General features: G+C 37.0%; 1 protein-coding gene across 1 annotated transcript in view; it reads right to left on the bottom strand.

The window, feature by feature from the left end:
• Nucleotides 1–6,663: 6,663 nt before the first annotated feature.
• LUZP2 (leucine zipper protein 2) overlaps nucleotides 6,664–14,048 on the bottom strand; it is a 270,546-nt gene continuing 263,161 nt past the window's right edge. Inside the window, exons 8-9 of the mRNA XM_055581381.1 lie at nucleotides 11,131–11,217; nucleotides 6,664–10,185 (exon numbers count right to left, since the gene is read on the bottom strand). Coding sequence (XP_055437356.1) covers nucleotides 10,081–10,185; nucleotides 11,131–11,217 — 192 coding nt within the window. The 3' untranslated portion in view covers nucleotides 6,664–10,080. The remainder of the gene's footprint in view (nucleotides 10,186–11,130; nucleotides 11,218–14,048) is intronic.

The raw sequence follows: 14,048 nt of genomic DNA, 5'->3' as shown, positions 1-14,048 counted from the left end.
TAGAGGCTCCATACATAGGAAACCATGCAGAAAGAAATTCTTTTTCGAACATCCAGTGAGTAACTCCAATTCCCTACTCTAGGTCTAACTGTAGACAAATGAAAAGACATAAAAAGGTACATGAAGCAAGCATCTGTATTCGAGGGATGGGGATAATTTTCCATATCAAATGGAAATGCTAATTTGGTGTGTCCATTTGCACAACCTAGATCAGCACAATGTATTCACTGCAACTGCACTGGGTGATCATTAAACTATATACACTTTCTTCAAGGTATGTGTTTACATGTATAGAAATGTAAACATATGAGAGTATTCCTACATTGAATTTATGCATCCACGAATTAAGAGTGTTCACAAGTACCAGAAATCATGAACATATAGAGAAACTACTACATGAATACCTACAATAAGCATGTGCACACAGGAGTGTGCACAAATGCATACAGTGCACATACGTGTGTATGAAAAAATACATGAACCACGATTAGGGTTCATTTAATGATGACCGAAATATCTAAAAGTTATTAATGAACTCCAGTATCCTAAACTTGAAATGCATAACCCTCAAATAAGAGGATCATGAAAGGAGAAACAGAAAGTGAGCTTACCATAGCAGAGGAGAAAAATCTGCCCTAAATCTTGATTCCAAAAACTAGTCTCTGTCTCCATTATGAGATGAATAAGGATGTGTCTTCAAGGGTTCATATTTTTCCACCATTTTAATCTCTTTAATTATGACCAGGAGTATAAAATGTGAGAAGCTGTTTTCTTTTGCAATGATCATAGTGTTCATTTCACCAATTTGATACTATCTAATTTACTTTTTTTGAACATACCTACCTGATTTCTGTCCTCTTGATTCAGAGAAAGCTTGTTCTCTATCTCAAACCCTTCCAAAGTTGCAAACATTACTTGGGCTAATATGCAATTAAATACTGATAGCTACATATTCATCCTGTAACAAATGACTGGAAATGCGTCTAGTAAATACATTCAGTTTTATTTATGCCTCATCTATGCATCTACTTCAGAGGGATTTGTCACAGAGTAAATGAATGGATTTAAAATGTGCTCTTAATTACCTGTTCCTTTTATCCATAATGTCCCTATCTCTTATCCACATTGCACTGCTCCTCTTTCACTATGTTAGAATCACCTGGTGAAGGCATTCTCAGGGGGTTTCAGAAGCAAAATGTCAGCAGCCTGTTTTACTCCTATTGGAAATGTGGCCATTTCAAGATATACATTCTCTGCCAAGTGTACACTAAGTTTTACATACTGTATTATTCCAATGAAAGGTGAGGAGGTTTGGGGATTTCCAGCCCAAATGATCTTTAAGTTTTGGGATCAAGATTAAAGATACCGGAAGCGGTCAAACTGAAATTTGCAGGAGAAAAACAACCATGTCACTTTGAATATGCTGTCACTTTAACAGGAGCCTAGCAAAGACTCATCCTCTGCTCCATTCTGTTGCATCCATTAACCTTGAACCAGAACCTCTGCTTAGTATCCATCTCTTGATTTACTGGGTACTTCATCATGAAAAAAGTGGCAAAGATGAGGCAGAGTTAGAAAGAGGACATGACCCACTACAGGATGCTGTCTCTTTTTCTCACCCTTGGTAGACACATTGCCCAAGAAAGTATGCCCATTTGGCAGTTAATCAGGTGCAGCAGTCACCTGATTCTTCCAGGAGCCTCAAGTAAAGTGCCTGATTTTTGGGGGGGAAATATATTACATTATATGACCTTCCCAAGATGCCTTTATGTCTACATGCTATTAAGTGAAACAGTGTTCTCAAAGGAAATAAGGAATTTAGGAGTGAGGAGGGAGGGAGGGAAGGGGGTACACACACACAGCACATTTACTTTATTTCTGATGCAAATACTGTAACAGTACAAGATAATCCTGGTCAACCATCATGATTTTGAATGTATGGCGTTTCTGACAGAGAGAGAATATAAGTGAAATAAAATTTCTATTTTTCTGCAAGAAAGCTACATTTCATTGTCATCTATACCTAATAGACTCATGTATATTAGCTTTCAGGGAACAGAAAACAATGCTAATTTTTCCATATGACGCTTTCTTTTTTGAACAGCACTAATTCACAGCTGTTTCGAATACAAACATTCACTCTCAAATATTGCTAGCTAATATCTGAGAAACCTACGAAATTTAATTTTGAAGTTTCAGACATTCGTGAAAAATATTATATATTCATTAAAATTAGTTCAATATCATTTTCTTAAACTGCACACAGCTATGATACACTCATACCCACATCCCACCCCATCTTGTGCTGTAAGGAGAACCTTGGGTAGCAGTCATACAGTTGTCTGTGTCCTTCCTTCATTAACGTTGTCTCTTTCTCTAAAGTGTAAGCTCCATGAAAGCATTTGCAAGAGAGACAGTGTAGTGAAATAGTTAAGCACAGGGATTTCAGAAACTCAAGTCAGATCCACAGCCACTTCCTACCTCTTACTAGCTAGCTGTGTTGCTGCTGCTGCTGCTAAGTCGTTTCAGTCGGGTCCGACTCTGTGCGACCCCATAGACGGCAGCCCACCAGGCCCTGCCGTCCCTGGGATTCTCCAGGCAAGAACACTGGAGTGGGTGGCCATTTCTTCCTCCAATGCATGAAAGTAAAAAGTGAAAGTTAAGTCGCTCAGTCGTGTCCGACTCTTGGCGACCCCATGGACTGCGGCATACCAGGCTCCTCCGTCCATGGGATTTTCCAGGCAAGAGTACTGGAGTGGGGTGCCATTGCCTTCTCCTACCAGCTGTGTAGTCTTGGGCAATTCAGTTAACATTTTTCTATATCAGTTTCCTCATCTGTGAAATAATGATTACTGTAATATCTGTTCTACATAATCCTGAGAATCAGTTCAGTCACTCAGTCATGTGCGACTCTTTGTAACCCCGTGGACTAGTATGCCGGGCTTCCCATCACCAATTTCCTGAGCTTGCTCAAACTCATGTCCAACAAGTCGGTGATGTAATCCAGCCATCTCATCCTCTGTCATCCCCTTCTCCTCCTGCCTTCAATATTTCCCAGCACCAGGGTCTTTTCCCATGAGTCAGTTCTTCTCATTAGCTGACCAGAGTATTGGAGCTTCAGCATCAGTCCTTCCAGTGAATTTTCAGGACTGCTTTCCTTTTGGATGGACTGGTTGGATCTCCTTGCAGTCCAAGGGACTCTCAAGAGTCTTCTCCAACACCACAGTTCAAAAGCATCAATTCTTCAGCACCCAGCTTTCTTTATGGTCCAACTCTCACAACCATACATGACTACCGGAAAAACCATAGCTTTGAGTCAGACAGACCTTTGTCAGCAAAGTAACGTCTCTGCTTTTTAATATGCTGTCTAGGTTGGTCAGAGCTTTTCTTCCAAGGAGCAAGTGTCTTTTAATTTCATGGCTGCAGTCACCATCTGCAGTGATTCTGGAGCCCAAGAAAATTAAGTTTCTCACTGTTTCCATTGTTTCCCCATCTATTTGCCATGAAGTGATGGGACTGGATGCCATGAATTCAGTTTTTTGAATGCTGACTTTCAAGCCAGTTTTTTTTTTTTCCACTTTCATCAAGAGGCTCTTCAGTTCCTCTTCACTTTCTGCCATAAGTGTGGTGTTATCTGCATGTCTGATGTTATTGATATTTCTCCCAGCAACCTTCATTCCAGCTTGTGTTTCATCCAGCCCAGCATTTTCCATGATGTACTCTGCATATAAGTTAAGTCAACAGGTTGAAAATATACAGCCTTGAATACTCCTTTCCCAATTTGGAACCAGTCTGTTGTTCCATGTCCTGTTCTAACTGTTGCTTCCTGACCTGCATACAGATTTCTCAGGAGGCAGGTCAGGTGGTCTGGTATTCCCATCTCTTGAAGAATTTTCTACAGTTTGTTTTGATCCATACAAAGGCTTTGGCATAGTCAATGAAGTAGATGTTTTCTGAAATTCTCTTGCTTTTTTGATGATCCAACGGACGTTGACAATTTGATCTCTGGTTCCTCTGCCTTTTCTAAATCCAGCTTGAATATCTGGAAATTCTTGGTTCATGTACTGTTGAATCCTCACTTGGAGAATTTTGAGTATTACTTTGCTAGCATGTGAGATGAGTGCAATTGTGTGGTAGTTTGAACAATCATTGGCATTGCCTTTCTTTGGGATTGGAATGAAAACTGACCTTTTCCAGTCCTGTGGCCACTGCTGAGTCTTTGAAATTTGCCAGTGTATTGAGTGCAGAATCTTGAGAATACTAATGATAAAAAATGAAAACCATGGCTAGTATATATTACGTGCAATATTAATATTCATAATTTCTACTTTTGTTTACTATTGGGCCCTCAAAATAAGTGGATGGTAGGCACATTTTAGAATCTCAAAGAATATGTAGTGAATGAATGACTGACTGACTAGCTGAATGAATGGAGAGGGAATCATTGAGATCATGTTATTCAGTGATTTTCACAACACCTTAGACTTTGACTCCTTTTCTCCACTAAAAGTATATGCAGAATGTTAGCCCAGTAAATAAATTGTATAAAAAAAAATCTATTCTTCTTTAGAAATACTGTTGTTTAGTTGCCAGGTCATGTCTAACTATTCGTGAACCCCCATGGACCACAGCATACCTGGTTTCTCTGTCCCTCACCATCTTCCAGAGTTTGCCCAAGTTCGTGTCTAATGAATCGATGATGCCGTCCAACCATCTCATCCTCTGTTGCCATCTTCTCCTTCTGCCTTCAATCTTTCCCGGCATCAGGGTCTTTTCCAATGTATCAGCTGTTTGCATCATGTGGCCAAAGTATTGGAACTTCAGCATCATACCTTCCAAAGAGTATGCAAGATTTCCTTCTTTAAAATTGACTGGTTTGATCTTCTTGCTTTCCAAGGGACTCTCAAGTGTCTTTTCCAGTATCACACTTCAAAAACATTAATATTTCAGTGCTCTGCCTTCTTTATTGTCCAGGTCTCACATCTGTACGTGACTACTGGAAAGATCATAGCCTTGAGTACATGGACCTTTGTCAGCAAAGTGGTGTCTGCTTCTTAACACACTGTCTAGGTTTTTAATAGCTTTCCTGCCAAGAAGCCATCGTCTTCTAATTTCATGGCTTCAGTCCCAGTCCCAGTGATTTTAGAACCCAAGAAGAGGAAATCTGTCACGGCTCCCACTTTTTCCCCTTCTATTTGCCATGAAGTGATGGGACTGAATGCCAATATCTGGATTTTTTTTTTTTTTTAATATTGAGTTTTAAGCCAACATTTTCACTCTCCTCCTTCACTCTGATCAAGAGGCTCTTTAGTTCCTCTTGGCTTTCTGCCATTAGAGTGGTATCATCTGCATATCTGAGGTTGTTGATATTTTTCCCAGCAATCTTGATTCTAGCTTGTAACTCATCCAGCCCAGCATTTTGTATGATGTACTCTGTGTATAAGTTAAATAAACAGGGTGACAATAAGCAGCCTTGTCATACCTTCTTTTTCAATCCTGAACCAGTCAGTTGTTCTATACAGGGTTCTAATTGTTGCTTTTTGACCTGCATACAGGTTTCTTAGGAAGCAGGTAAGATTGTCTGGTATTCCCATCTATTTAAGAGTTTTCCACAGTTTGTTACGATCCATACAGTGACAGGCTTCAGTGTAGTCAATGAAACAGAGGTAGATGTTTTTCAGGAATTCCGTTGCTTTCTCTGTGATTCAGCACGTGTTGGCAATTTGATCTCTGGTTCCTCTGCCTTTTCTAAACCCAGTTTGAATATCTGGAAGTTCTCGGTTCACCTAATGCTAAAGCCTAGTGTGGAGGATTTTCACCATAACCTTACTAGCATGGAAAATGAATGCAGTTGGCTGGTGGTTTGAACATTCTTTAGTACTTTAGTACTATTTAAGCCCTGGGCCTAAGAGCTTAGTAACTTATACTGAAAGAAATCAAGTGACTTGTGCTAGTTCAGGTAAATGTCCCAGCTGGGTTCCAATTAAAGAAACATACATGGCATATAAGTGATGTCTATTACATTAAGCTGTATTCCAAAATTCATCCAGGAGCACCATATCTACAAGCTTTCCCACAGATATGGTTCAGCAGTAAAGAATTTACCTGCAATGCAGAAGACACAGGAGAGATAGGTTTGACCCCTGTGTCAGGAAGATCCCCTGGAGAAAGAAATGGCAATCTGCCCCAGTATTCTTGCTGGGAGAATCCTGTGTACAGAGGAGCCTGGTGACTACAGCCCACAGGGTCACAAAGAGTTGGATGTGACTGAGCACAGAAGCATGCACCTATCTACTTTGCTTAAAGTCACATCTATAGGCCCAAAGAAAAACCTTTCAGATAAAAATGCAAAGGAAAAGTAGCCCAAAATCAAAATAAACAAAAATATATTTATTGTCTTTTCCTAAAAGATGGTGTCATGATTTCCTGTTGTATACTAGAGCATGCTATCTTATTTCCTTCTTCCTTGGATGCTTCAGGTTCTGAATTCATTCATTCAACAGATATTTGAGCAGCTTTTATGGAACAAATAGTTCTAAGCACTTGAAACTCATTTGCAAACAGACAAAAATCTCTGCCAACATGGAACTCTATTATAAACAACAACAACAACAACAACAACAAAAACACAACACTAATTACGGGTTTTCTTGGACAGAGGCAAAGAGAGATCAAAGAAATTTCCAGGATGAGATTTCAAAAAATTTCTTAGATCATTTAACACAGAAGCAAGTGCTATTTTAAAAAGTTAATACATGTTTTTCAATTAGTTTATGTAGATATATACATAATAGTCTTGGAAACAAACATTTATTGAGCAAAAATAGGCCATTTTCCGGTACCTTTTATTCACCACTTGACCATCAATATTATGTAATGTAACCCAGATGAATGAATAGTTTGGGGAAATTTAAGAATGTATACATGACTAAGAAAATGTCCCCTAAGTAGCCGTTTTCATTAGTCTCTCAGTCTGACCAGTTAACCTTGCTCACTGGTGTCACTAGTAAGTTCAACCTCTACTTCAAGTAGTGCTGATTATATATTTGTAGTATATATATTTGTAGTATCTGAGCTACAAAAACAAAAGATTCCATTTTAGCGAAGTTCACAAATACTGTTTTAATCCAGCTATCCACACTGTCCATCTAAAACAGTGAATGTCCCAGTCTTAGCTTTTAAACCAGTATACTTTATGAAACAGATGCTGCTCAAATAGCACTTCAATGCTAAATATAGGATTGAAGAATGAAAAAAAATTAGTCATGGACATTCAGTATTCAAAGATTTGAGATCACACAGAAAACCACATCCAGCTGAGTTAATTTTTCACTTTTCATCTTGAGAATGTTGGCACAGGATAGACATAGGCAGCTTTCATTTAGGTCTTACACATTTTAGGCACTAGTTTACACAGTTAATGCATATAAAAGGAAACACAAAATCCAAAACCAATTTCCAACTTAGAATGAGTATATAGCATTGCTTAGTTTTTGAAAATAACTAGAGATAATAGTTGTGGTAGTACCTATATTAAGTTATTCCATTGGAAAATGTGTTTGTTTCTCAATAGGAACCAATTTACATTCTGCAAAGCATATGTAATTTTTCACTGCTTACCATTACAGTACATAGTAGAACTGTACTATCTACAGTCTAAATTCGGTTACTTTTTTTTTTCCCATATGCAGATAACTAGGCTACAAATGTTAGCCCCTCAAAAATAACATCTATTTATATAGAAGTTACTTTAAAAAATAAGAAATGTTAACTCTCTTATGTACAAAAGCCACACGTTTGCTATTTTAAACCAATTGATGGATTGAGATAAATAAAATGCATTCATAAAGTCAAGTAATAGTACACACTAAAAAGAATTCTGTGATTAACTGTTAAAAGGAATTTCTAGAATATTTCTTAAAAATGTTTATGAAATTTTTCTATCACAAAAGTTTTGTTTTTTTAACAAATAATGCAGTGAATACACCACAGTAAACTCCGTAGGATGAATAATGCTACCTCTTGTTAAAGAAGAATGTGTACATTATAATCAGTCAAAGCCCACTTGATCATGTCAGTAATTAAGAGAAACAAATTGATTATATTATTATGGACTAGAATAGGAATTCAGAGCATAGAAAAAATAATTTACAGATGAAGCTGTTGATTAATATTAAGCCAGATTCTCTCTCATTATGTTACCCTCTAAAATTTTCAGAAAAATACCAGAGTGACTCTTTATTATTTCAAAGACTCCTCAAGACATACACAGTGAAATGGTGATTAACTTTCCATAGGATCCATATGAACTAGGACTGAAGTTGGAGCCATGGAGGGGAGAAGTAGGAAAGTACACCTAAATTAAACTAAATTATCTACTTCCCTTTCATAAACCTTTAGAGATGGTTAAGAGTTTGTCGGTACAGTATGAAAATTACAAGAAATAAGACTTGGGAAACTAGCAATATTCCATCTCATCAAATCAAATGATTTTTAGAACTGAGGAGTCGGCAAGAACTTCAGGCTTGATCACTTCTGTCCTGATCATTTCACCCCAAGACTCTACAAATCATCTATAAAACTAGTTATCTTTCTTAGGTACCTTAGACATATCTTAATGTCACATTATTACTTAGACATATCTTAATATGTCATGGTATTACTTTTACTGTTAATGATAGTTTGGCATTTCTCCAGATCACTACATTTCTTTGAATATGTCATTGTGATCAAAGTTGGGCCATTACATCCCACAATTTAAGTTCATCTATTCATTACAGATTTTATTTTATATATATGTAGCTTGCCAGCATATTGTGCTCCAAATTAATTGTGGCTTGGCAGATCTGTTCTAAAAAAACAATGGTTTTATGTGCTTTCTACAGAATGAGTCTAACCAACAGAAGTGAATATATTTGTTGCAGACAACCTAACCACATCATTTAACCCATTAATTTTAGTCTGTAAGTTTGATCAGTATCAATTCCTCTTGCTTGAGAGGAAGCAGACTATTCAAGAGTGAATTTATTTGATCAGTGGTACTCTATGATTTTGAACAAATTCCGGGAGATAGTGAAGGACAGGGAAGCCTAGTGTGCTGCAGTCTGTAGGTTTGCAGGGTCACACACAACTTAGCAACTGAACAACAATTCCTATGTAGAGTCCCAACGTCAGAGATTCCCAAAGCCATTGATTTAATGATAATTTTTTTTTCAAAATATACAAATTGGGGTTCATTAGTTCTATAAGGCTATTTACTTTCAAGTCTCCATTTTAAGATGTATACTATCTGCTTGCATGTTTGTATCCCAGACCCCTCTTCCCATCCCACATTCTGTTACCCAATTTCATATCTAAATTCACACTGAGCTTGATTTGTAACTTGCAGTAAGCCAGCAGACAACCATAAGGGTGTGTCCATAGACTGCCAAAAATCTAATCAATTGTGTCAGTAACTTAGACATTCATTCTTGATATTTTGTCTGCATCATACTAAATGTATTTAATGAGTTTTCTTAACTGACTAAACCCCTGGCATTATTAGAAATGGCTCTAAATAATAATGAGAATAGCAACGAATGCCATCAAACAAATGATACATTCGGAACAGTACAGACTCCAACCTTAAGAAAAGTGATTCCAGTTAACCAGCATGGACTAAAATATGGTTTCAAATTGTATTCTAAGGATGTTAAGGATCTGCAACATTTAGTTATTCTCCAGTTGATTAAAAAAAAAAAACAACAACTAGATCAGGGAAATACTGGCTACCCAAATTAACCAGAAATATTAAATGTTATTTTCCATTTGAGTTGTAAAAAAGACCAATTTTTATACTGGGCAACTTACTAATGACAATGACGACTTGTGACTGCAGATATCCATTTTAATTAGGTTATTGCTTAAGGATCATAATTGGCCTGGAATCTTTTGGAAAACTTGTAGACTACTTTATAAAGTTACATAAAATTGTGAAAAAGTTGCATGCTTTAAAAACTTAGTATTTCCATCAAGCTTGTGGTCTAAAAAGAGTATGAATACAAGAGCAAATGGATGTTTTTTAACACAGTTTCTTGGTATTTACAGTAATTTTTTTTCTCTATTTGCTGTCCCTTCGGTGTCAGTCATTTGGTTTTCTGGTTTTTTTTCCTCATCACATTCAGTACAAGGAGGCACTGCTTCACCCTGTCAAACAATATGGAAAAGATAATCAGACTAAAAAATGTTTAATGTAAAAATTAAACAATAACTCAACTATCTCAACAAACATCTTACAGAAAACCAATGCCAGGCAGAAAACAAGTGTTAGCACTCATTTATGTTAACACTGTTACTTTGTGAAAGCACATAAAATATGTTTTACAAATAGAAAAAAATTTCAAAAACTTTTTTGAGAAAACTTTGGCCAAACCATTCAAACTTTGATTAATCTAACCCCCAAACTGAAAAATGTGGTGTTAAGTAAAATGAAAAGACCCTGATGCTGGGAAAGATTGAGGGCAGGAGGAGAAGGGGACGGCAGAGAATGAGATGGTTGGATGGCATCACCGACTCAATGGACATGAGTTTGGGTAATCTCTGGGAGTTGGTGATGGACAGGGAGGCCTGGCATGCTGCGGTTCATGGGGTTGCAAAGAGTCGGACACAACTGAGCAACTGAACTGAAGTAAAATGACTCTTAATAATTGCTATGATGCAATATATTTGGTCAAATATAGAACTTCTAGATAGAGTTCAGAATGAAGCTCCTGAGTTATGTTTGTTTTGTGGGGGATACGTATGTCTTTCTACCTTCTGTTTCTCAAGTCTTCATTTATCTTCTTTGTCCTCTAAGGAATGTAAGTGTACTTTTTGTTTTCTGTTTACTTTTGTTTTGTTCCTTGGTTTCTGGGGAAGGGTAAGACACTTCCCTTGCCCTTGTTCTTCTAGGACTTCAGCTAATCAAACCAAAGCTTAGTGGCAGGCACAGTGGCCATGGAAAGGTCCAGAGGCAATAGGTGAGAAATATATCTTGTATTAGGTAATACAGCATCCTGGCTTCAGCTAGAGCAAGAGAGAAAATCATAGAACCCACGAGCTTCAAAAAGTGTTTTCTGACAATCAAAACAAACAACCAAACAAACAAAATACCTGCGGGACAGGTGATGATTCTGCAGTGTCATTGTTTGGAAGATTTTCATCATGCTTCGTAGAACAGGCCGTGTTCTCCTGAAAAAGCTGCGATTGAAAGAAGGTCAGTGAAGTTAAATGAAGGAAAGGAACAGAAAATCTCGCTTGAAATCTTCCCATTGGTAAATTTCCTTCACTTTGAGACAAGCTGAAAGGTCAAGCAAGGGACAAAATGATCACAACATGACTGAGATCCCAGGGAGAGGGCAATTATTCACAGTCCATTTGGGGGTCTCAGTCATGCTTATGACAGACAGCTACTAAAAAAGAGCTCTATTCCAATGAAAAATTCCTTCTTTGCAAAAAGTTTTTAAAAATAAAGAGTTGCACAACTACTATATTCTATTATCCCTGATGTATCTCGACTTTTAAGATTTAAATATATTCATGGTCTATATGCCTGCAGGAACATCAAGATTGCAAGCCAGAAAACAATGTAAACATTATGATCATTGTAAAAAAAATAAATAAATATACTGAAATCACAATTAAATGGAATCAGGAGACCAAAAGGGGAGCTCTCATATGCCACAACAATAGTAGAGCCCAACAAGATGAACACAGACTCCTCTTCTTTCCTGGCAACAATTCAGCCCATGAAAAGCCAAGAACTCTGTTTATTGTAGCCCTTCCAACTCTCTTTTCCCCTCCATAAAAAGTCCTTTTTCCTTTGCTTTGTGGGGACTTGGACCTTGCTCACCATGATTGCAGATGCCCACACTGTAATTCTCTACCGATTCCAAGTAAACACATAATTGCTGAAGACATGTCTGCCAGTCTGTCTGTTTTGCTCAACATCAATCTGTCTAGCAAAAAGTCTTCAACACCTTAAAAAAGATTATATTTCTGCAAATAAGATCATATATTTCACTAGCCAGGATATCCCTTCTTACTTACTAGCTTCCATAGTCTTAAAGAAAATGACTTACTGGCAGCATATTCCAGTTGGCTTTCATTTTCATATTAACCAAGGGTTAAAAATATTGAATGTCTCTTCCCTCCATCCCTCTCTTTCTTCCTTCCTCCTCAGTCAGCCTCTTTCCCCTCCTCTTTTCCTCACTGCCTCTCAATTCTCCCTTTATCTCTTCCTTTTCATCATTTTTTTTTACTTAAATACATTTTTAAAGTAAATGTCAAAACTGTTTAATGTAAGAATATGTACTTTTTAGTGATATCTCTATAATCCTTTCCCTGTAGAAAATGTATAAAACAGAGACGAGGAGTCTAATAGTTCATGGCCACTGTGTAACTCTAACCTTGAACAAGTTAGTCTCTTTGAAGTCAGACAAGGAGGATACCTGATTTGAACTCTAACTTTCCATAAATTCTAGGAGTGGATGATAACTAAAGAAATTGTGTAGGATATTTAACCTACTCCAATTCAGATTTGAAGGCAAAGTTATTCTCACCTGCTCCCCATTATTACTCTGCCTGGCTCCTGACTGAATGTGCAGCATGTCACTTTACCCTTCTGTGTCTGTGTAGCATGCTCTCCCCTCCACACCTTCGTAACAGTCCCTCCTCACTGTGAGATCCTGAAGACCAGCTAGTTTCTCCCTTCCCAGTGCATTATTTTCACCACTAGACAGGCTCATCACACTTTCACTAAATGTACAGTGCATTAGAAACATTGACACTAAATGATTTTATATGTATATGTATGTTTGATGCCTCAATATATTGTAAGTTCCTTGAAGACAGAGCTTACATTTTTCAACCCTAGATCCCAGCCCTAGATCCTATTAGATAGCAAATGGTCATATGTAATCACTGAGTAAATAATAAATGAAAAAATGGAACATTGGCTATGAAAATATTTTAGTCCTTTCAAATTTTATTAAGTGCCTGAGTTTGTCAAATGATGAGATTTAGTTATATTTGATAAGAGGGTTGTACATAGCCCCTTCTTCAAAATAAGTCTACAGTATATAGAAGAGTAGTCAAAACTTTGAGTGCCTTAGTCCAAAGAATTTTAGGCAGCTACATGAGGAATCTTCTATACTAATTTTTCTTTTCTTTTTATGTTGTATGGGTTTGAGTTAGACCCAGAAACTAGAATTTCCCTGGAATATTACAAGTATTTTGTTTTTATTGTAATAGTACAACTGACCTTTGTTTTTATTATACTTGCCTTCAGCCTTGGAGGGGGGAAAAAACCTAAACAAATGTACAAAATCAAGCTCAAAATGCAGAAAATAACATGCAGAGTGTAAGGCTTCCCAAAATATATTTTTGAATAGGGGAGTATATAAGTTATTTAAGTTTGAGGAAAACTTTACTTGAACATTAAACAATGGTATTTAAGGTAGTTCTTCTCAGAGTCTTTAATACAAAATTTCTTAAATCTTTGGTCTTGAATGATCTTCTCATGGAGTGCTTGTTAAATATAATACTCCTGGGTGAAAATTCAGTCATATGAATATAGGGCTTGCATTTTTAATCAGCAATCGAGCAATTCAAATGAACAGTGAAATTTGAAATCCACTTCTCTGTAATGTGTAAAAGCACTATAAATCTCTTAGGAGATATGATATAACCATTTCCTAAATCCATTTGACCTCAAAATCATTTTTTGTGTGTGAGGTATTACTTGAGGTCATTGTCTTGAGAAAGATACCATAGGATTTATGGTGGAGTATGGTAAGCACAGCTGACTAGTTGAGACAAGCCTTTGATCATCTGAACAATGAAAACTTATTAAGTTTCGACTTTAAAGAAAATATTATGTGGCTGGAAGACAATTCTAATCTTTTTGATACTTTGATCTTAAAATGAACACAACCTTTAAGTTTATTTTTGTGTGTGTGCCTCACAGGCATCGTGGAAACTTCGTGAGATGGGGTTCATAAAATTCCTAGTGTTATTCAGAAAGGCAACTG

This window comes from Bubalus kerabau, chromosome 5 (genome assembly GCF_029407905.1).
Source record: "Bubalus kerabau isolate K-KA32 ecotype Philippines breed swamp buffalo chromosome 5, PCC_UOA_SB_1v2, whole genome shotgun sequence".
NCBI lineage: Eukaryota > Metazoa > Chordata > Mammalia > Artiodactyla > Bovidae > Bubalus > Bubalus kerabau.
The sequence above is the reverse complement of the archived record's forward strand: the minus strand, read 5'-3'. Positions and strand labels throughout refer to the sequence as shown.